General features: G+C 35.2%; 1 protein-coding gene across 11 annotated transcripts in view; it reads right to left on the reverse strand.

Moving 5' to 3' along the window:
- Positions 1–6173: 6173 nt before the first annotated feature.
- CAGE1 (cancer antigen 1) overlaps positions 6174–20923 on the reverse strand; it is a 103700-nt gene continuing 88950 nt past the window's right edge. For all 11 annotated transcript variants that reach the window (XM_074271066.1, XM_074271045.1, XM_074271073.1 and 8 more), the window contains 4 exons: positions 17163–17233; positions 13799–13867; positions 10075–10114; positions 6174–6345 (listed from right to left, as the gene is read on the reverse strand). In XM_074271066.1, coding sequence (XP_074127167.1) covers positions 6241–6345; positions 10075–10114; positions 13799–13867; positions 17163–17233 — 285 coding nt within the window. In that variant the 3' untranslated portion in view covers positions 6174–6240. The remainder of the gene's footprint in view (positions 6346–10074; positions 10115–13798; positions 13868–17162; positions 17234–20923) is intronic.

The raw sequence follows: 20923 nt of genomic DNA on the forward strand, positions 1-20923 counted from the left end.
TCTAATCTTTTCTGCATTAGTTTTGTTTGTATAAAAAAAAAAACTTTTTAACTTAATATAATCAAAATTATCTATTTTGTGATCAATAATGATCTCTAGTTCTTCTTTGCTCACAAATTCCTTCCTTCTCCACAGATCTGAGAGGTAAACCATCCTGTGTTCTTCTAATTTTGTTAATAATATCATTCTTTATGTCTAGATCATGAACCCTGATTGTCTATCTTGATTAAGTACAGGATTAGAATTAGTAGACATTTAAAAAATAGAGGACTTCAAGGCACATCAGTTGAAAAGATTAGAGCTGAACTGGGACTTTAAAATACCAACGAGATAACAACAAAGGAACACTTAAGTTCAAATGCACAATCAAAAATCACTTTACAAATATAGCTTCCACTTTAGCTTCAGGGGCAGCAGGTATAATGCAGGGTCTGGAGTCAGGAAATCTCATCTTTCTGATTTCAAATCCAGCCTCACTTGTATGACCCTAGGAAAGTCACTTAAACTGGTTTGCCTCAGTTTCTTCATCTAAAGTGGAGAGCATGCCAAACTGCTCCAGTATTTCTGCCAAGAAAATCCCAAATAGGGTCATGAAGAATCAGATGTGACTGACAAAGACTGAATACTACCTGTTTAAATTCTAATTGGGTGCAAGGGAGGTCAAGTGTCTTTTCAGAAGTTTAACGTGATTAGAGGTCTTATAGGGAATAAAACAGATTATAGAAGTGGTTTTGTTATATTTTGATGATATTTAAAGAAAGAAAAGGGGGAAGTGGGAAGGATAAATTAGAGCAAAAAAAGGGGGTAGTATGAGGGAGCTTATCTCACTTAATGAAGATGCACAAACAGAAGTCTATACAAACTTGAAGGGATCAGACATTACTCACTTTTATCTGAACTATTAAAAAAAAAAAAGGCTGAAACACAACCAAGTTTAGTGTATTCAACAGGGAGAAAGGAAGGACAAGAAAAAGATAGATGATATAAAATTTTAAAATTAATATTAGTAAAGACTATAGCAACATACAAAGCTTACATTCTGTTCAGGTTGTGTTATTCTAGGAATTTAGGATTGGTTTAATACTTGGAAAACAATAAACATGATTTACCATACAAGGACAAAAATCATATGATTAAATTTAACTTTATAAGAATAACCATCTTCAAGTGATAAGTGGTCTAAAGATATCAAAATGTAGTTCTTGAAAAAAATCAAGCAATCTATATCTCAATGGGAAAAAATGCTCCAAATTACTATTAGAAAATTCTAAATTAAAGCAACTTTGAGGTTCCACCTTACATGGATTAGATTGGCAAAGTTAACCAAAAGAAAAAGGCATGTTGGAAGAGCTACAGGAAAATGGGCACATCGATGTACTTTTTAAATTTAGTTTTTAGTTCTAGATTTTCTCCTTTCTCACAACCTCCCTACCTTTTAATAAAGAAAAAAAAAAAAACTTAATACAAATATGTATAGTTATTCAAAACAAATTCCTGCATTTACCATGACAAAAAGACATATAACAAAGGGGAGGGAATGAAAGAAGGCACAAGATAAAAATGTTTCAATTTTTTCCCCCCTTAGATAGTTGGGGTTAAGTGACTTGCTCAGGGTCACACAGGTAGGCAGTTTTAAGTATCTGAAGTCAAATTTGAACTCAGGTCCTCCTGACCTCAGGGCTGGTGCTCCATCCACTGTGCCACCTAGCTGCCCCTATGTTTTAATTTTCACTGAATCCATCTGTAAATTCTGGAAACACATAACACGTTTTATTATGAGTCCTCTGCAATTGTGGTTGGCCATCATATTGATCAGTTACTAATCTTTCAAAGTTGATTATCATAATACTGCTGCTGTTGTATGAATTGATTTTGCTCACTTCATTTTGTGTCAATTCATATAGATCTTCAGGTTTTGCTGTAGTCATCCTATTTATCATTTCTCAAAACAGTATTCCATGAAATTCATTTATCAACTTTTTTTTTTTTTTTTTTTTTTTTTTAGCAATTTCTCCATTTCTCCAATTTCTCCCTTCAAATTCTCAATTCTTTGCTACCACAAAAAGAATTGTTATATTTTTGTACATATGGGTTCTTTTTTCCTCTTTGATCTTTTTGGGGTATAGACCCAGAAACAGTATTTCTAAGTCAAAGCCTATGTGCAGTTTTAAACCTTTTTCAACAGCTCCACTGGCAGTACACAGTATACTTGTTTTTTTCACAGCCCTTTCAGCTTTTATCTTGTTCTTTTTTGACCTCTTAGCTAGTTTTGTTTTGTTTTGTTTTCTTTTTGGTGAGGCAATTGGGGTAAAGTGAATAGCCCAGAGCCACACAGCTAGTGTCAAATGTCTGAAACAGCGTTTGGACTCAGTTTCCTACCTCCAGGGCTGATGCTCTATCCACTGCACCATTTCGCTGTCCCCCTCGTAGTTAATCTGATGGGTAGTTTAACCCATTAAAACCACAAAAAAATTTTGTATTTCTCCAATTAATGATTTAGAATAAATTTTTTCCCCACACATGGCTCTTGATAGTTTTGATCACTTCCTTTGAAAACTGCTTAGTCATATCCTTTGACCTTATTTATCAGTTAGGGATTGACTCTTACTGTAAATTCAACTCAACTATAAATTCAACTCAGTTCCCAATATGTCCTAGAAATTAGACCTTTATCCGAGACATTTGCTGCAAAGATGTGTATCATGACCAAACTATCTCCCTTTTTCCTCTTTTCTTCTAATTTTAATTGCCCTGGGGATTAAAAAAATATATATATTCAGAATCATCCAATTCATTTTCTGTACATTGCTCCATCTTCTATTTGGTTATGAAATCTTCCCCTATCCATAGATATGATAACCAATTACTTCATGTTCCACTACTTTATTGTATCAACCTTTATGTCTTCAAGTCATGTGAACCCATTTTGAGCTTATCTTTTAAGAGATTTTTTTTATTAATGTCTTCTGTTTCTTACATCATCATAGTTAAACCTAGTACCTTTCCCTGTCCTTTCCCCATGAAGTTCTCCCATATATAATAATTTTTTTAAAGAGGAAAAAAAATTAGCACAACTGATCAATACATTGAAAGAAATCCAAAAATGTGCAATTCACTTTCATGTATAGGTAGGTTGGAGCTATCATTTCCTATTTCTTCATTTGAGTTATGTTTAATCTTTATAATTTTGTTACATTCAGTTTGGATTTTTTGGTGTGTGGTTATTCTTTCCATTTACATTGTGGTTATTGTATTTATTGTTTTCTTGGTTCTGCTTATTTCTCCTTTCCCTTCAGTTCATATAAATTTTTCCATGCTCATTTGTATTTATCATATAAATCATTTCTTACAACACAGTATACTATTCATGTAACACAATTTGCTTAGCCATTCCTCAATCAGTGTCTCCTTTGTTTCCAGTTCTTTGCTATCACAAAAAGTGCTGCTATATTTTAGTGTATGTGAGGACTTTTTATTGATACCTTCCTTATGATATGTCTAGTGATAGGCTCATCAAGGTTCAAAGGGTATGGACATTTGACATGATTTCAAACTGCTTTCCAAAACAGTTATACTATTTCATGGTTCCACTAACAAAGTGTTAATGTATCAATCAATCATTCCACAACCCAACCCACAGAGATATGGCAGTTTTTTGATCATCTTTGCCTATTTTCAGGGTGTGAGGTGAAACTTCGAGGTTATTTTGATGTGCATGTCTCTTATGGTGATCAGGAATATTATTTCAAGTTGTCAAGAATATTTTGCAGTTTTGAGAATTGTTCTTGTCTTTTGACAACTTATTTGCTGGGGACTGGTTATTAATTTTATGTAGAGTTATTGCTTACATAATTTAGATATCAAACCCTTATCAATGAAATTTTTTTCCATTTGACTATACTATGTGCATTTTTTATCTATACAAAATCTTTTTAGTTTCATGCATGTAGTTATCTTTTTGTAATTAGCTGTAACTCTTAAGAATACATATCCTATGTATAACTGTGTGAGATAGATCTTTTCATTTTTTAAGTTTCATCATTAATATTAATGTCACATCTTCACTTAAAATGTGTTGTGGAATATAGAATGTATTGATCTAAGCCTAATTTCTGCCAGACTGATTTCTAGTTTTCCTAACAGTTTTTGCTGAATTGGGCTCTTGCCCCAAATGTTAGGTTACTGTACTCTTTTGCTTGTATATGTTGCATGCCTGATCAACCTCTTTATTACCCAGTACTAAATTGTTTTTGACAATTATAGCTTTGAGGTATGGTTTGAGATCTGGTACTGCCAGGCCCCCATCCTTCCTATTTTTCCCCCATTGATTCATTTGATATTCTTTTGACCTTCTATTCTTCCAGATAAATTTATTATTTTTTCCAGGTCCATAGAGTTATTCTTTGATAGTCTGATTGGTATGGTACTAAATAAATAAACCAATTTAGGTAATATTATCATTTTTATTATATTGATATGGTACATTGAGGTACTGTTGATCAAGGTGTGAATTGGTCCAATCATTCTGGAAAGCAATTTGGAATTATGCCCAAAAGTTTACTAAACAATATGTACCCATTGATCTAGTGATACTACTATGAGGCCTTCAAAGAGATCAAAGAAAGAGGAAAAGGCCCTTTAAACAAAAAATGTTTATAGGAATTTTTTTTTTTTGTGGTATCAAAGAATTATTAATTAAGGTGTTGGACATCAATTAGGAAATGACATTTGTGATATCAGTATATAATGGGATTTTATTATAGAATAATGGGGTATAGAGGCAGAGAGGTGGCACAGTGTATAGAACAATACAGGCTTGGAATCAGGATGACCCATCTTCCTGAGTTCAAATCCAGCCTCAGACACTTACTAGCTATGTGACTCTGGGTAAGTCACTCAACCCTGCTCGCCTCAGTTTCATAAAGAAATTGTAAAAGGAACTGAAGAAGGAAAGAGTAAATTGCTATAGTATTTCTGCCAAGCAGACTCCAAATGGGGTTACAAAGAGTCATACACATTCAAAATGTAGCTGCAAAAATAGATACTGAAATGCCTGTAGTAAATGTAGATTTAAGAGGTGAGAGAATGCATATTACATCAATATATGACTATATTATATTTTGCCAGGCTATATATAATTTAGGTGAATATTAAAGGCTCCTCCTTGGTTTATCTAAATTGGTGAATATTTAAAAAGAATTTATCTTCCTTGGTTTTTGTTTTATTTCTACTATTTGAATTAACATAAAAGTTAAAATGAAAAAAGAGCAATTAAACTTTAAATCAGGAAAACTACTAGACAATGTGATGATATCTAAACTAAAATAAACAGAATTCTCATGAAAAGTTTTTTTGTAAGAGTCATACACAATTTAAATGACTCAACAACAAGACTATAACATAGTGGAATATTATTAAGGGTAACCAACAGGCCTGAAATTTGTTAGTGTGTCAGGGAAATGTCTACCCAATCATGTGAAGACTTCCCCCAGTGGAATGGATTATCTGAGGAGAATTTGTTCCAATGGCCATGAAGGTGGCTAGGCAAAAGATTTGAATTCCTCCTTCCCTAGGAAATGTGTAAGTATACACAGCCTCAGAAAAGTCAGCAGCATTTGCATTGTCCTTCCTTTTGAACATCTTACTCAGTACTCCAAAGAAATTTTCAGTATCTCTGCAATCTTAACCTAACAATAGTGCATCTATGTTTATTCTGGTGCACTAGTTTTTAACATTAGTAGGTCATTTTATAGTTTATCATAACATTCGGGTGATTACTAGTCTTCTCTAGTGACTAGAGCTGGCATTGCCAACTTAGAAAATGCATGTTTCTACACACCATTATGAACAAGTCCCTTAAATGTAACCCTTTGTCTGACACTCATTCAATCTCACAGAATTTCATATATGGTACTTCTTTTGAGGTGGAAATGTATTGAAAGAATAAGCAGTAGGGGAAAAAAAGTGAGAGTAATTTTTAAATTTATCCCCCACATCTTTACTATTAGAGCTCCATCAATGACTTAGTTGTATTCAGTATGACTAAAGTGATCAGCATACATACCAGGATGAAAAAGAACCTACTACATAAAGTTCATGCTAAGATGGAGTAAGTCTGTTTTCAGAGACTATCCATAAATCCCCACTGAAATAAAATGTAAAAACTTGAACAATTTTCTCCTTACTCTTTCTTATATTAACTTTAATATATCATATTACATATATTATTTGGGCACTTCATTATGGAGCCAGTCTGTTCACAGGATGGCTGAATGACTGGCAATATTTAGTCTTCAGTTTTGGTGAACTTAATTCTTTTCTATTTGCTTCTAAGATATTGTATACCTATAAAGGAAAAGAAAAAAGTCAGTATTTCTCAATTTCTATGTTTTTTAACTATCAAAGGAAGCTCACTAATTTATTATGTTTGGAAATGAGTACAATGAGAGCATGGCTGGGTGATATCCCTTGTAATATAAAACCTCTTATGTTGTAGATTTTTTTTTCATCTTTCTTTTCTATCAGTACCTGCTAACAAGAAACAAAATGTGGTTTCAGTTTATAGCCCTAATTATCAGTTAGTGGGAACATCAGAGAGTAGGAAAATGACCATATGATTGGCATGATAATGGAAAAGGAATAAAAGTGGGAACCTTGGGCAATTCAACAGAACCATTAACCTTAGGGAAAATGGGTATAGTATTTGATGTTCCATCAAAATTCAATAATGAGGAAATTTCTACTCTAGGAAGCAGTATATTGTACTGGAAAAGGCACGAGTGAAAATCAGGAGGGGGCGATTCTTGTCTTAGCTCTGTCATTAAGTAGCTGGGTCTCATTTTCCTTTTATCTAAAATTATAACATGTTGCACTTGCGTTTCTATATATAAACCATAGACTTTTGTAGATGGACAACTCCCTAGAGGTTATCTAGCCCCCAAAACTCATTGTATGGAGGAAAGAGACCCAAAGAAACAATTATGAAATACTACCTAGTCTCTTAATTTAGAAATGGAAATTATTTAACCTTATATTAATAGAAATGTTATTTTATTTCTCATTTTCATCATGCATAAAACACAAAAATAACACATCAGACTTCTGAAGAGAGAGGTTTTGGATTCCTCTAATTCCTTTGTGTATGTATGTATTGGGTCTTGAATTGTAAACTCCTCAAGGATAACAATAACCTTGTTTTTTAATTTTGATTTCCAGCAAAAAAGTGTTGGTCATTGCAGGAACTTAATATGAGTACCATAAGCTTCTATATGAAAACAAAGCTAAATATGAATTGTCTGTTAGTAGCTTACAGTTTTAAAGAATATAAAACATATATTGACTTTATATAATACCAAGATCATTATACTTGCTGACTAAATTTATAATATTTTTTCACTATTTAAGGAATTCAGACCACAAATACTATGGGCTGATGTATTTTATAGCCAACTTGTTCACATCCAAGAAATTCCAGGATATAAGGTTTAATTGTATAAAGTAATGGAAATTATTTAAACATTTAAAAAAGGTATAGATTATGTAACTGATCTAATTTCTTATCAATTACACTTATAGGTACAGCATGACTATATATCAATAACTTCTACTGAAATTCTCCTACAAGGGCTTAGGTGGACTTGTGTTCTTGGAAGTTGTATTCTTAGCAGAATATAGGGAGGGTCTGCTGATATGATGCTGTCTATTATGTTTGAGGAGCAATCCCCCTACCATTGGGGTGCTCCAGCATACTCATTCAATAGTAATGGCTCTCAAAAATTATCTATATGAAGTCCAAGAGGGATCAACAGAAGATAATAGATTTAGAGATCATTTTGCAAATGAGGACCCTGAGACTAAGAGATGTTAAGTGACTTGCCAAGTTCTCACAACTAATAAGCATCTGAGGCAGGTCTTTCCTGACTCCAAGCCCAATGTTTTTCTATTCAGGGCTATGATGAAATCATGGATTCTTAAAGTGCTGAAATATAAGTATCTCAACAAACTAAATATGGTTAAGTTGGAAATTAGAAGACTATAAAATGTTAGGATTCTTTTTTTTTTTTCTTAGTTAAATGTTACTTTAATTTTAAAAGGTCTGCACTTATTCCATTTTTTCCTCCCTCTATTCCTTTTATCTCAATTAGAAAATAATAAAAATAAAGTGCCTGTAACACACATATGTAGTCAAAGAAAACAAATTGGCCATGTCCACTAGGGTTATATCTCAAATTGTACTCTTAGTCCATCACTTCTCTATCAAGAGGCAGGCAGGAGGTTTCATCATGAGTCCTCTGGAATTGAGAGTTAGGAAATCTGATGAACAGAAAGTTGTATAACTTTAGAATGTGATTATTATATAAATTATCCTCCACTTCAGTTTGCATCAGTTCACACAGTTCTTCTTAGATTTCTCTAAAACCATTCTCTTTTGATTTCCTATAGCATAATAGTATTCTACCACATTCATATACCATAACTTATTCTGCCAGTCCTCAAAATTCTTGAGTGTCCCTTAGTTTTCCAATCCTTTACTGCCACAAAAAAACTATTATAAATATTTTTGTTGCATATAAACACATTTCCTCTTTTAAATTTCTTTGGGATATAAACCTAGTAGTGGCTGGGTCAAAAGGTATATCCAATTTAATATCTTTTAGAACATAGTTCTGAATTATTTTCTAGAATGGCTGGACCAGTTCACAATTCCACCAACAAATAATTAAGATTTTAAAAAATTATTAATGACAGTGGATAATCAGAACTGTTTACATCTCTGACACACTATTTCAAATAGGCTTAGTTTCAATCTCTTCTTTTAAGAGCTGTTAACCAGTAATGAAGTTAAATGATGTGAGATTTCTTTTCTCTATTTTTTGTTGAAAGTAATATGAGTAAAAAAAGTGAAAAAGATGAGGTAGGAAAAAAAGCCAGACATTTGAATAAACTTTATTGAAATTCCTAAATAATCAAGAATTGGCTATACCATTGGACAAGAGTTTTCTTAAAAACTATACTAAATGCGTTATTACATTTTAAATTCCAAACTGTTTCACTTCCACTCTTCCCATACCACATAGAAAAGACCACCATCTGACATTTATGATTTATAAATTATATGTAAAAGCATGCTATGTGTACTTCTATTTATCAGTTGTTTCTCTGGAAGTGAATAGCATCTTTCTTCATTAGTCCAAAAGGCAAGCTTTTAGAAGTTCTAGAGCAGGGGTTCTTCAAACTACGGCCCGCGGGCCAGATGGGCAGCTGAGGACGTTTATGGGCCCGCCGGGTTATGGCAAATGGGCTGAGGGGCGGAGACAGAGTGTGAGGTTATGTTTTTACTATAATCTGGCCTCCAACAGTCTGAGGAACAGTGAACTGGTCCCCTATTTAAAAAGTTTGAGGAGTACTGGTCTAGAGATTCAGCATTCCTTTCTCATTTACATCTAGGGCAAGGATGTTTATTCTAGACAGAGGTGCCGAGTGAGGACTAGGAGTTTCTGTACTTCTAATGTTTGACACAGTACAACATAATGGTTAGAGTGATAGATGTGGAGTTAGGGAGACCTGGTTTAGATCTTACCCTTTATCACTGAGCACTAGTTTGATCAGATAAGGAATATGGCAATTAATAGACGTTCTCAACCTCAGTTTCCTTATCTGTAAAACTGGGGGAGGATAATAGCTGTAGTATCTATTGTGGAGGGTTCTTTTGAGACAATTCACATGATATGTAGAAAGCCCTTTGCAAATGATATAAATATGAATTAGTATTGTTGTAAGTGAGCAGAAGTGATAAGTAAAGCCATTTCTTATGGCCCTATTACTGAACACCTAGACTGTCTCAATAAGCTTGCTTAGGATTCTCGGATCTTACTCTCTCCTTGTAAGAAAACCCCCACTTAGTATTAAAATACTACTTAGTTTAATCATTTATATGAGACTGCAAATTAGTTTGTAACTCTCAATGCTATATATATATATATGTCAACTAATTTTATTGAATGTATTGAAAAATTGCTAAAGTACTAAAATATAATAATTACTAATATTATAAAGAATAACATTTTGACTTACTGCAGTCATGGACTTTGGCTGTTTTTCCAAACCTTTTGCTCTGTAAGAGAAAGAAAGGAAAGGGTTTACAACAATAAATATAATGGAAATTTTGGCCATCATAATACCTTGTACCAATAGGTCCTTAATAAATGAATAATAAACTGATTTCATTTGTTAAACTTTTTCCTCACTTTCAAGATTCAATAACCTATGATAAAAACACAACTTAAAGAGACTAAGATAAAATCTATGATAAAACCACCACTTTAAAAGACTAAGATAAAAAGTTTCCGTGAATAATGTGTGGGTTGGTATCACTGAAGTGAAGTAACAATATTGAATTAGGTTATCTTCACAAGTTTAGAGCTTTCTGCAGATTTAGAATGCATGAAATCTGGCTTTGACTTATTTGAGAACATGAAAAATTTCTTAGGAAATAAGTTAAAGTTAAAAATCTAAGGCTGTTTTAGCATTCTTGTATAATCTGTTACCTACCTTTAACCTCTATGTCCCATCTATTCTGAGACTTTTAGGATTGGATCACAAAGATAAGTGTTATAAAACTATTAAAATAACTCATGTACCAGGTATAATTAGAGATCTTGATCACATATTACTATTTTCTTAAGGAAATTATGTCCTCTGGAGCTTTTTTGTTGTTGTTGTGTTAGGGAGAGGAGCTCCCTAAACTCATATTTTAAGGTTGAAGGTAGCTGCTAACTCCAGGTTTAAGGGTATTCTATGGGTCTGTATTAAAAAAAAACAACAAACAAACAAACAAAAAACCTATAATTCATAAGTCCCTACTGGTTCATTTCCTTTTAAAAGTTAGCCAGCAGACACAATTAGTTAAAAACAAAGACATTTGCTAAGGTAGTACCATAAAAACAATATTAACAAAAATTTCTCCCCTATAAACCAAAAGTATACTCTAGTTTAATTATGGTAGGAGGGATAGGTATGTAATATTCAGGCTAGCTTTCTGGAGGTTTTCGGGATTAGCCCAAGTCCTTAGTCTTAGTGGAGAAGTGATGAAGTCAGGAAACTCATGACGAGCCTGGTCAAAGATGGAATGAATCATTTCCAGTCCTTCTCAGACCTTATACACCTTGGTATAATTACATCATTTCAGCATACTGAATATGTGTGAACTAGAGAACCATTACATCACCATACTAAGTACTATGTGAATTAGAGAACCATCATTTCATCAATTCCATTGAGTTAACACCTTGTTTCAAGTATACTTGATATGGTGTTCTAGCCTTCTACATAGGCACACACTTAAGAGAAGGGAACATATGTTGGTAGGGATATATGTTGTTAAGGCAACTTGCCTCTGCCATTGCAGAAGCTGAATGTCCTTTTATGGTGAGTTCATGACTCACCCCCTTGGGCACAACATACTGGGGAGATCACTCATCTAGACTCAGAGAGCCTTTTGTTCCCCACATCTTGTTTCTGTCAGGTCTTATTCTCCCTTGAATCTATATTTGGCTCTCTTCTCTTCTGTCAAAGGTCAGATTCCCTAGAGTCAACATCACTGATTGTCCCTACTGTCTACTGGGTGAAATGTGTTCTACTGGGCAAGTAGCTCTAATCCAGGAGTTTTTAACTTAGGGTCTAACTATCTTTTAAAAACATAATAGTATTTTCAATACAATTGATTTTCTTTTTAATCCTATGTATTTTATACATTTAAAGGCATAATTCTGAGAAGAGGTCCAAAATTGCCAAAAAAGTTTACTTTATTTGGCCCCATGGTGTAAAATAAAGTGAATATTTCAGTTTGAAAATTTCCCCAAAATTGGTATTTAGGAAAATGATACAATGATGAGCTTTACTATTGCATGGTTCAGCAAGTAAGCAAACAAAGAATACACAATATTTATATGGAAATATAAATAGATTATTCCCACAGAAGTAAAAAGTTTACTCAGTGTAAAGAGGTGGGACATATGTTAGGGAAGAAACATGTTTAAAGCTGGGGTTCAAGTGGCAAGGTTATATTGACTAAGAGTGGGCTTGGTTGAGAACAGGTAATTGGTACCAGATGTAGGAGGAGCCAGATATTGAATTGATTGAAGCCAGATATTACAGAAAAGTTCTCAGGATCCCTTGTTAATACTAGACTTGGGTGAAACTTAGAAGGAGGAGTGTCTTTATTGAGACCACAAATTGGTAAGAAGACTATCTAAGTTAGTTAAAGGAGAATGACTCAAGGTCTACAGTGGATCAAAAGTCCATCTAATTGAAAAACTGCTTTATTTGCCTAAAACAGAGTTAACACTGGGAAAGTACAAACTGTCTATTTTGCCCCATGCTTCTAAGGGCATTAGAACCATTTAGCCTAAGTGACTCTACGTTAAGAGTCTCATCATTTATGCTATGATATCAAACTATAAATATAACACCAAACAAAAAAATATTAAAAAATGTAACGTATATGATTATCACAGGGTCCCTAATATAAATATGTCAAGAATCCTTGCTCCAATTGAAACATATGCACCATGGTTAATGTTAAGAAGAGAAAGAAAAGCAAAGAGAAATCAAGAGCTAAGTTTTTTCTCCATAGCTGGCTTTCCTTTGGAGTCCCAGGATACCAGTCCAAGAGTCTCAGGAGCTTGCAGAATATCTTTTTGAAGCTACTCGTTTGTGACCAATGTGCACCAGCCAATAGCAAGTTGCCCTTTCACACTTCATAACAGGTTAACAAAGTAGAGGTGATGTTTTTGTACTTGAACATGTTAACACTTTGTCTCTTATCTGCCCATCAGTGATTTTATCAACTAGGTTGGGAAGGAAATCATTCAATCAGGGAATTCCAACCAATTTGATTTACAGAATTGTAAGGCTCCTTAACAGGTCTTAGGACCATAGATTTAGAGTTGAAACTTCAGATGTCAGCTAGTCTGAGCCCAATTTTTTTTTTTTTTTTTTTTTTAAATAAATGAGGAAACAGGCCAAACCAAGTAACTTGTTCAGGGTCATGTAGATAGTGACAGAACCTATGTCTTCTCACCTCAAATCAGTGCTTTTCCCATTGAACTGTGATGACCCCTAGTATTTCAGGTTTTAGGCAAGATTAGATTCCTGCAAAATAAGTCTGTTCCATTTTTTAAATTTTCTAGAACAAGATTATACAACTTGCCCTAGCAAGGTCATCTTATATTGAAAAAAATAAATTAAAAAAAATACTAGTTGACACAAATTTTGGGGAGTTTAAGTAGGATCCCTATAAGTACGTTTTTGGACATGATCAATATGAGGTCTCACTTTACTCTAGGAGTCTGTGTGATTATATGAACCATGCCAATAACAGAGGGGTGGGTTTTCTCCTAATTCTTTCCCTTTATGCTTTATAGGAACAAATGGAAAAATCTATATCTTAGTACAATTAAAAGAGTACAGCATTTGGAAGTAGAGGTTCTAAGTTAAAGTCTCAGCTGTATCACTTGTCATTTGATTTTAGGCAAATTATTTACTTTCTCCTGCCTGCAATTTCTTCAACTGTAAAATGAGAAGGTTAGATTAGTTGATGTCTAATATCTCTAATGTAAAATCTAAATCTTTGGAACTCTGGAGATACCTAAGAAAATGAGATTTAACCTTTTATGTCAAAACCTTGTCACAAAACACATTCATATCTATTTCTCTATTTTCTGTAGAGATTTAGCTCATTATCTCTGCAACTTCCCATTGTTAAGTCTATCTTATCTGACAAAAATGAAAAGCTTACCTTAAATTTGAAGTTTGTATTTTAGGCTTCTTAATTAAATCTTCCAGCTGTCTGTTCCTCTTTTCTAAACTAAAATAATAATAATAATAATAATATTTATTAAGTGAAATTCTGTTTTTATTTACTATTTTGTATATAATATCTACATAAGCTTTATTTATACATGCATACATATATATTCTTTTACATTTTCTAAAAAGAGGGTAGGTGTGGCAGCAAACCATTTAGCTAACCTAGCAGGTGGGGTGGGGTGGTTGGACTACAGTGATTCAGGGAAAATAATCCCTGCTGTGACTGTGATTTATCTACCTTTCTGAACCTGGCCTAAGTGGCTTCAAACTCATCTAGAACACCCTCTGTAAAAGCTGTGACCTTATAATGATGAAAGGGAAAATGCTCCTCACTCGTGACATTCCTTAACATGATATAGAAAGAAATGTTGTGGTCACTGTATAATTTTTTCTCTTAATTCTGTATCCTTCACTCTGTAGATGCAAATCGGGCATGGGGGATAGCAGTAAAAGGCTCAGTGCATCAGCATCCAGAAGCCCCTTTCTGGCTATCAAAGAAGACAGCTAATCAAAAGGAAAAATAGAGGATGTCCCCCACCCAAAGCACATCCCATGAAGTCCTTTCCATACAGAGAAAAGTGACTCCAGAAAAGGCTTCTCTTCATTACCTACTCAGAAAAAAAAAAAAAACATGGTAAGGGAACTTTCCAGGCCCTGGCTCCTCCCAACAGGGGTCTACTGGAGGGGGATATCCTCCACAGCTAGTGGGCAGGGCTGCCAGGGAAGAGGGGATGTCATGGGGCAAGGCAGTTGACCTTTGGGGCAGGAAGTCAGCAACAATAGCCAATGATCCTGACAAACGCATCCAACCATGACTTCTGGGCTGGGTTTTGAAACTAGACTTTAACTATTGAGTTAACAGAGAGGAGACAGCCAGAACCTGGGGGAAAAGTCTGTAGCAGAAAAGCGAGGAGTCAGGGAGGGATCCAGTAGTCACTGCCCATCAGTTTCCCAAAGGAGAGGCCTGCACTCTGCACTCTGGGCTGCTGAAGGCGTAGGGCACAGCACCTCTGGAGGGCTAGGCGCTGCCACGGGACCAGCCAACACCTTCATGGCTGGTCCCTGACAGTATTCCCCGAGCCCATCTCTTTTCTTTTAGGCACACTGATGCTAAATGTTTTAGGGCTTATTATGCCATGATATATGTCCATGAAATGGAGGGCCTGAGGCCGAGTGTGTTAGCCTGGCCACCAATCATAGTGTGCGGATTAGTCAGGTCATGTCAAAGGCAGCATTAATAACTCTGGATTGACTTTTTCATTATCTCCAAGGGCCAGTTCAGTCCTAGAATCAGTGCTTTCTGGATGTGGGCTTAGCTCTTCTGTGGGTCTACACAGTGCCTCAGCTAGTGCTCTGGAAGATCTATATTCTATACCCTGGTACTTTTAACAGGATCAGTTAAAAATAAAAACTAACTAACTTATTGATGCTTTTTGATTTTATACCATAGTCATTTCTGAATACACAACCTTCTCTCTACCTCCTGAAAACTGAACCTTCTCTGGTAACAAGGAAAAACAATTGAGGAAAACCAACCAATGTAGTAGTTGTATCTGACAGTTTATTTAATATTCTGCACTCAAAGTCTCCCACCTATCCACCAAAAGGGGAATGGTCTTTATAATTACTCAGTTCAACTTCATTTTAGTATGATTTTCCTTTACATTATTGTAATCATTGTATATATTAGTGGTCCTCAAACTTTTTAAATAGGGGGCCAATTCACTGTCCCTCAGACTATAGTAAAAACAAAACCTCACACTCTGTCTCTGCCCCTCAGCCTATTTGCCATAACCTGGTGGGCCACATAAACATCCTCAGAGGGCCGCATCTGGCCTGCGGGCCGTAGTTTGAGAACCCTTCATGATTCTACCTAACATCACTACATCAATTCCTAAATTTAATATTTTTTCCCCAGTACTACATAAAAAAAAAAACAAACCAATTTTTAACATTTGTTTTTAGTTCCATATTCTCTCCCCTTCTCCCTCCACACCCTACCTGGCATTTAGAATAAGACCAATTTGAAGTATATCAACTCTTACAAGTTATCTCATGTTTCTTTGAATTCCTCCTATTCACTATTTCTTGCAATGCAATCAGATCACAACCATGACATCAATGCAAATGCCTAGCAGTCATGATATAGCAGAGGGTGGAGAAATATTATCTAACAAACAGAGACAATAATACAACACCTCCAGAGATGCCTTGCCTGACCCAGTGCCCAGCAGAGGGTAATGTATTGTTGCTAGGGGAGGATACTGACAGTCCTGCAATCTAGCAGGCATGCCCTGGCCTGGCTACTGGTATACTCTATATGTACCTTGGCGACATGAGTTTCTGGTGTGTATCCCTTTGTTTATATTCCCTAGCCAGGTTATTCTCATGTACTTGTCCACCAGGAATGCTCCCTGGTAATAAAAATTCTCTGTTCCCTGCCCCGCTGGAATTATGATAGGTAACTATCATAGGGAGAGATACTCTATGCATGCTTAAAATCATCCCAATTATATTGTCTCTGTTGGACATTTATCTATGCTAGCCTATTGCTACCTGTTACTCTTTATTGGGCTTCAGCTATTCAGTCTCTTAAGATCACCTGTTATTCTCTGCTGTCAGATTCTAAGGTCACAATAACTAATAAGCCTCTCACCACTAGGAGACAACTACAGCTCTTTCAATGCATGACTTAAGGTTATGAGTAACCACAACATCTAGCCCAACCATCATCAAAAGCTAGCAGAATATTCCAGTCTAAAATTAAATCTATTCTTTTGATTTTTTTTTCCACTGGTACTGAATTAAGCCATTATCTGATATGAGGTTAGACAAATTTTTAAATATCTGTTAAGTTCTTTATTGCCAATCTTCATTCTCAAAACCCATTTTGGGACTCCATCCAAAAAAACTCTCTCTTCCTTCCCTCTCCTTCAACCTCAGTAGTAGTAAAGAGAGCTGAGATGAAAGTCTCCCCCACATGACTGATATACAGATGAATGTAGGGATAAGAACAGAAGCTCAAAGCAAAGCCACTAGCTGTTCCACATTTCCTGCCATTACTGTTTCTTCTTTCAGCAACAAAAGCACTGACTTTTGTGAAATGATTATTAATCATATACTTGTATGATTCCTTCTGAACCTTAAGTAGACTGTGGTCCCATTTTAAAACATGGTGTATTTCTTCTTTTAATGAGTCTAAGAAAACTGACTCATCAGCAACAAAATTATTTAAAGGTATTAGTGACTACTTAACACTGCAAAGTATAAACAAATTTGTTTTGTCAACTTACTGTACAATCTGGAAGTGAGACATCTCAAGCCTTTGATCAGCACACTCTATGATCTCCTCATATGATGTTACCTTTAATAAAATAAAATTGAATATGAAAAACAACTAAGCCAGAGGTAGTAGAAATTTAGAGAGACTTAGAGGCTTAAAGCAAATACATGTGTAATCTGATAATTTTAATTTGGTTATTATAACTTGTTGAATGCTAAGGATATATTTTTAATTTAATTATATATATATATATATATATATATATATATATATTTTTTTTTTTTTTTTAATTTAGCTTTTTATTTACAAGACACATACGTGGGTGATTTTTCAGCATTGACACTTGCAAAATCTTCTGTTCCAACTTTTCCTCTCCTTCTCCTCCTACCCCCAGATGACAGGTAGACCAATACATGTTAAATATGTTAAAGAATATGTTAAATACAATATGTGTATACATAGTTATACAATTATCTTGCTGCACAAGAATAATCAGATTTAGAAATAAGGTAAAAATAACCTGAGAAGGAAAACAAAAAGGCAAGTGGACAATTAACAGAAGGCATGGAAATGCTATGTTGTGATCCACACTCTTTTCTCATATTTCTTTCGCTGGGTGTAGCTGGTTCTCTTTGTTACTGAACAATTGTAACTGATTTGGTTCATCTCATTTTTGAAGAGAACCATGTGCTAAAGTTATTTTTAAGATTTTGCTTATTTTAGTTGATTGTGTCTGTTGATGGTTAAAAAAAATAAATTAATGGATTTTCTGCTAGATCCTAGTAATCATTTCTAGAAAAAGTATTAAAGTGGTGTGTAGTATATTTAAATCTCTGTGAATGTAGTTTGAACATATATTCCCTCCTCATTCTTTCTTCCATTTTTTTTTTCTCTATATCATACTCCTAGTTATAAGATTAGGATTCTTGTGTTTGCTTACAGCTTTTGTCTCTTTCCTCAGATCTAGCACCTTGGTCACAGAATCACAGACTCTTAGCAGGGAAGAAACTTCACAATCCATAACATAGTCCAACTCTGTACTTCAACAGAAATCTTCTCTATCTCTGGCATATAGTAATCCATTCTCTGAAGGCCTCTAGTGATAAGTATTCTACTCCTTTCTCCATGAGCCCAGTCCATTTTTGAGATAAGTTTAATTGTAGGAAGTCTTTACTTTAGCAATAAGAGATTCCTTACAGTGAAGAGATTACTTTCATTGTCCCTAGTTCATTTAGACATTCAACAAATAATTATTAAGTATCTGCCACATGACAGATACCGGAAAAACAAAGATGGAAAAAAAACAAACAAACAAACCCAAACTTTCTCTATCTGTAGGGAATTTATATTTTATTGGGATAAACAACATTTATGTAAAAAATTAAAATATACAAAGTATTTTTTTTCTGGAGAGGGGAGGAAATATAGAGGGAACCAGCAATGGAGAATCAATATAGGCTATCTGTAAGAAGGGATGCTTAAACTGAACTCTGAAGAAAGCTAAAGATTTTATGAGGCAGCAGTAAGGAAGAAATGCATTCCAGGTCTGAGAAACAACCTATGTAAAAGCACTGGAGGTGATAGAATGGGACAAATTAAAAAACAAATAGTCTGGTTATCATAGCTTGATGAAACTAAATGGACCACTACACCAAAATGAATTATCAAGCTATGAGGTAAATTTCTTGCTAGTATTTTATTGCATGGTACACCAGCACAGTGGCTACTCATACTAATATCTTAAAGGATTCACAGCTCTATGAGCCTGACTCCTAAAGATTCATGTTCTTTTTAGTGTTCATGAAACCTCCACTAATGGAAAGAAAAACACTAGAAAAGAGACCAGTAAGAAGAGATTATTGCAAGAATCTGGAAGGAAAGTGATGAGGATCTGAACTATGGTGGTAACTGTATTGAGTGATTATGGCGGGTAAGGTAGAGGAAAGAGTCATAATTCAAGGTTGTACACCTAAGGGAATTGGAAGGATGGTGATATCCTCAACAGAAATAGAGAAGGAGGTTTAGGAGAGGAGGATGAGGAAGATAATTATGCCCTTTCAGTCCAAGGAGAATGAGTTTAACTTCTCTTCCATCTCTAGATTTCAAATCATATAATCTCAGATATGCTAACACCCTAAAATATAAAAACAGCCCAAACATGTTCGATTCTTCTATCAGTACTCATGAATCATCTTCATTCCACTCACCACCCCAGGTTTTTCTCCCTGGGATGTGTTCTAAGTTTACAAAATTGTTTGTAAAAACGTGGTACCCAGAAGTAAACATAATACTCTAAATATACACTATAGAACTATCACCTCCTTTGTTCTGATCATCTGGAGTCCCTTAAGGCAGCATAAGAATGCATTCACTTTGTTTGCTGAAAGACTGCACTGGATGAGCAGGCGAGGATAAGTTGTCATCTTTATCTTTGGAAGGAACTCCCAATTAGTCCACTTGAGGATCAGAGTATGTTGCACTGTTGATTCATAATTGAGCTTCCAATATACTATGATTCCCAGGATATTTGAACTGAGCAAATGCACTTGGATAATGGAGCATGTGAGACTAATTGCCAATTGGACAATTCTCTATTAACATGTTTGAAGGATGACCCTCCCCAGCTATTCTATGCTGGCTCAATTGGTGGGTGTGGACAAAGAAGGGGAAATGACTTGTGTGGGTAGACTAGGAGGAGGAAATTGAGGCATTCTCCTGGCAGTGGAGAGAGAGGAAGGAGGTGTGGAGATTGCTAGATCTAATCCCCTAACCTCGACCTCAGAAGATCAAGAATAAAGACTTTTGATTACCCTGACTATGGCTGATTTCTGGGAAGACAGAGTTCCAGCAGATATATATATAGAGAGAGATAGATAGATAGATAGATAGATAGATCGATCTTGACTCTGGATTCTAATGCTAGTTATCCCTATGATCTTAATGTCATCTATCCTCCTAAAACTTTGCATCTCTTTGAAGCCAGAATCAAATTAGTATCCTAGGGATCCCCAAAGACTGATGTCTATTTCACCAGATGAATTATTAAACACAACTCAGAGAAAGTGAAGTAGGCCTTCATTTTCCTTCCAGCTGACATTCTCCCTTTCCATAAAGAGTACATTAAAGTAAATGTGGCTTCACTCCTTCATATTTCTCCAGCTAGGGGTAGAAGATGGCCAGAGCCAAGACGGCAGAGAATAGACAGGACATTTCCTGAGTTCTTCCCAGCTTACTTCAGGATCAAAGCTAGATCAAGCTCTGAACAGATTTTGGAGGACAGAACCCACAAACATTCATAGTATAATAATTTTCTAGCTTAAGATATTTTGGGAGGATTTCAGGAAAAGTCTGTCTCATTGGACAGAGAGGAACACGGCCCATTGCAGTTGCAACAAGGAAACACCTTGCTCAGGGAGGCTCTTAGCCAAAATACAGCAGCAGTGATTACTCTGTCCTGATTCAGAAGGCCAGTGGATCAGCAGACCTGCTGTGAGACCTCTAGCACAACTACAAAAAGCAAATTGGGAGCCTTCAAATCCCAGCATAACAGGTAGGACTTGGTCAGACCCACCCAGTGCAGTAGGAGAGCCTGCAGCACCACCACCAACCTAGCCCAGGCAGTGAGAGGCCCCTATCCTCATATGGGTTAATTTCCCCTATGCTTTAGGAGCAGAGCTCAGTGCTTAAAAATGAGCAAAAAAGCAAAATGAACCCTGACCATAAAAACGGAGATAGGGAAGACCAGAACACAAACCCAGAAGACAATAAATA

This window comes from Sminthopsis crassicaudata, chromosome 1 (genome assembly GCF_048593235.1).
Source record: "Sminthopsis crassicaudata isolate SCR6 chromosome 1, ASM4859323v1, whole genome shotgun sequence".
In the NCBI taxonomy this organism is placed as follows: domain Eukaryota; kingdom Metazoa; phylum Chordata; class Mammalia; order Dasyuromorphia; family Dasyuridae; genus Sminthopsis; species Sminthopsis crassicaudata.